We start from the raw sequence: 3,072 nt of genomic DNA, 5'->3' as shown, positions 1-3,072 counted from the left end.
GCCGCCGCGGGAGCAGCCCGGTTTGGCACAGCGCCGTCCCCGCGGCCTGAGCATCGCCCCCGTGTGTGACACCCGCGCTCACCCGTAGCGTAACGGGGCGGGCGGGCGTGCAAACAGGGCTGTGCGCCAGCGACTCGCTCTTGCACGTAGCACATGCAAAAGCTTCTCAAAGAAGAGCTGAGACGTGCCCAAGCGCCGCAGGTTCTGCGGTGGGTGGGAGCACCCGTGGAGCTCCTCTCCCAGCTTCTCCCCTCCCCTGCCCCCTGCGGCACGTGAACTGGTTTGCTGCTGTTGAGTGGCTTTTCAGAAAAAGGGTGGCAGCTCGGTTTCTGTGGGTGTTTGCACAAGGCTGGCTGCAAGCACAGGCGCCCTTGTGGAAGCTGAGCTTCAAAAGGAGGACAGATGAGGTGCTTAGGGCCAGGGTTTAGTGGTGGGATGGCAGGGTTAGGTTAAAGGTTGGACTTGATGATCTCAAAGGGCTTTTCCAACCAAAGTGATTCTATGATTCTATGATTCTAAGTGCTGACGCTGGCCACGGCGCGCGTGGGTAGGTGCGGGTGCCTGACCTGGCCGCTGCGTATCGGGTTCTCCTGGCAGCCTTCACAAGCAGTTTAGTAAAGAAGAGCTCATTTCCGTGACCGAATCCTTTGGATCCGGCGTTACCGGCGGGATTGCATGCAGTCGCGCTCGCGTTGAGCTGGAGTTGGGTTAACCCAGTCCTGCCCGCTCTGCAGTTGTTCTTGCCGCTGAGGATGGAATCGTGACTGACACGGCTCGATCCGCAGCTACGTTAGGGTGCCCGGAGGTCCCCACCGGCCACGCTGGTAGGCCTTAGGGATGCCGAGACCTCCGCAGACTCCTTCCACCAAAGCCTGCCCCATCTGCAGGGGACCAGTTTGGGCTTAGGCCCCCGGGCAGCGCACACCGTGCGGGGGGGCCGTGGCTCGGTGGGCACACGCTGGTGCAGCAGCTCAGAGCCCTGATCCCACTAACCGGGGTGAGCGTTTGGCATTCCACGTAGACTCTAAATGCTGAAAAAGACGTCGAGCAGATATGTACGGGGAAGCAGGACATCTCCACACAAAGGGAAGTTGCACTCTGACTGGATTTGCCTGTTGTAAAGATTTCTAATCCTGTTAAGAGAGCTTATGCCTGGTAATGTTATGCACATTTAGTCTCCCTCTAAGGCAAAGCCGCAGGCATTAAACTCTCTTCACCAAGCATTTCAGATTGGATTCGAACTGCTGTTCTGGATGCAGAAGGCCAAAATTCCATCCACTTTACCATTACAGTGCTCCTGAAATCGTCTCTGGAAATGTGGTTCTGCGGGTAGGCAGCGATCCCGCGGTTCCCGCTCGGGCAGCGCTCTCGTCGGCGCCGGGGGGAGCGCTGCCCGAAAGGCAAGCGCGCAGGGCCCGCAGCCCAGACCGTGGTGGTGGTGGTGGTAGTTTGTATTTAAGTTGCTGTTCATAGAATATATTTATAGTCAAAATGTCTGAGGTAGTGAAATGTGCTGTAGTGTCACTTAATAAATTCCACAGTGTCTTTCAAAAGGTATTTTTTCTTTTCTTTCTTTTTCCTCTTTTTTATTTTTTTTTTTTTGTTTTGTTTTCTGTTTGTTTTCAACTAGGACCCCTACTATGGCTGGTGGCCTATTTTCTATTGACAGAAACTACTTTGAAGAGATAGGAACTTACGATGCAGGAATGGATATCTGGGGTGGCGAGAATCTTGAAATGTCTTTTAGGGTAATTGCCGTTTTCCTTCATTTTCTGTCGACAACCACAGTTGTGCCGTGACGGTTCCCACGCTGCCGACAGGGCACTTCTGCTTTAGCTGCCGTGCAAGACATGGGTTAATTTAAATTCTCAAGGTATTTGGGAATGCCTCGTTATAGTGTTTTGGTCCTGTTTACTGCATGAAACGTTTTATTACTGTTTGGAAATTTTTACACTGACAAAATAATACATACTTGAGTAATACCTTTCTTGTATAAAGAAACGAGGCTTCCTGTGGGCTACTGCAAACGCTACCTGGCGTCAACAAGATAAAAAGCTGTGTGGTGTAACAACAACAAAAAAATTCAACGATATGTTTTAACAGAAGTTTTTGAAAAAGTGTGTCGTCCTGAGCTTGCAAGTCCTGGATTTTTATTCTCTGCGAGAACGGAGCTTGCCGAGAAACCTCAAGTCCCACAGAAAAGCGGCTGCGTTTCTGCCGGGGATAGGGATGTGGCCTGAGGGAAGGAAAAAAGCCCTGAGAGTGAAACGCGTTTAGTAATGGTCCTTTAGGCACAAAGGACGACTGGAAAATCGAGGCTTTGATAAGGAGTTGTTAGAAAGGACGCTGAAAATGGCTTTGGACGTCTCTGATGTCTCACGATTGATGCATTTTAAGTAAGTATGCAAAATAAAGGGCGGTGTGCCCATTGGCACATCCCGGGGATACCCTCCTTTCCTTTTGTTTTATGTCTTTTGTCTTCAGCCAGGGCTGGTAGGTGGCTTTCTGTTGACAGAGACTACCCTGAAGATGTCTGGGAAGCAGGTATTTCTAGAGAAGATGAACCGAGAATTTGAAAGCTTTCTGGGGCCATTTTCTATAAACTATCATCATTCCAGTAAAATGGAAGGGTAGAGTTACTTCTTCTGAGCCTTAATGCTTTAAAGCAATGGATCTCAACACTTTCTTTGGTGGATAGACCCCTAAGAATCTTCCTCAGATGCATGTAGGCCCCTATGTAGGAGCTTATTTTTAACTTGAGCCTGCTAGCGGGCTTGTTTGTCACGTCTTGAGAAGGGATCCAGGGAGAATGGAGTTATTGGCACCATATTAAAGCGTTAAGTATGAGCCTCTCGTAGGCTAGATCTGCATCTGTTCGTTCTTCACCGAGTATCAGCGTGCGGAGCACTGTGTCCAGTTCTGGGCTCCCCGGTTCCAGAAGGTTGAGGAACTCCTGGAGAGAGTCCAGAGGAGGGCAACAAGGATGATGAGGGGCCTGGAGCATATCTCCTACGAGGAAAGGCTGAGGGAGCTGGGCTTGTTCAGCCTGGAGAAGAGAAGGCTGAGAGGGGA

The 3,072-nt window shown here is 50.8% G+C and overlaps 1 protein-coding gene across 1 annotated transcript in view; it reads left to right on the top strand.

Moving 5' to 3' along the window:
- Nucleotides 1-3,072, top strand: part of LOC104135266 (polypeptide N-acetylgalactosaminyltransferase 13) — a 131,640-nt gene that overhangs the window by 74,916 nt on the left and 53,652 nt on the right. The window contains exon 6 of the mRNA XM_009648893.1: nt 1,631-1,748. Coding sequence (XP_009647188.1) covers nt 1,631-1,748 — 118 coding nt within the window. The remainder of the gene's footprint in view (nt 1-1,630; nt 1,749-3,072) is intronic.

Source organism: Egretta garzetta, unplaced genomic scaffold (assembly GCF_000687185.1).
Source record: "Egretta garzetta isolate BGI_Z169 unplaced genomic scaffold, ASM68718v1 scaffold191, whole genome shotgun sequence".
Taxonomy (NCBI): Eukaryota; Metazoa; Chordata; class Aves; order Pelecaniformes; family Ardeidae; genus Egretta; species Egretta garzetta.
Note: the sequence above shows the minus strand (reverse complement) of the source record. Positions and strands in the feature narration are given on the sequence as shown.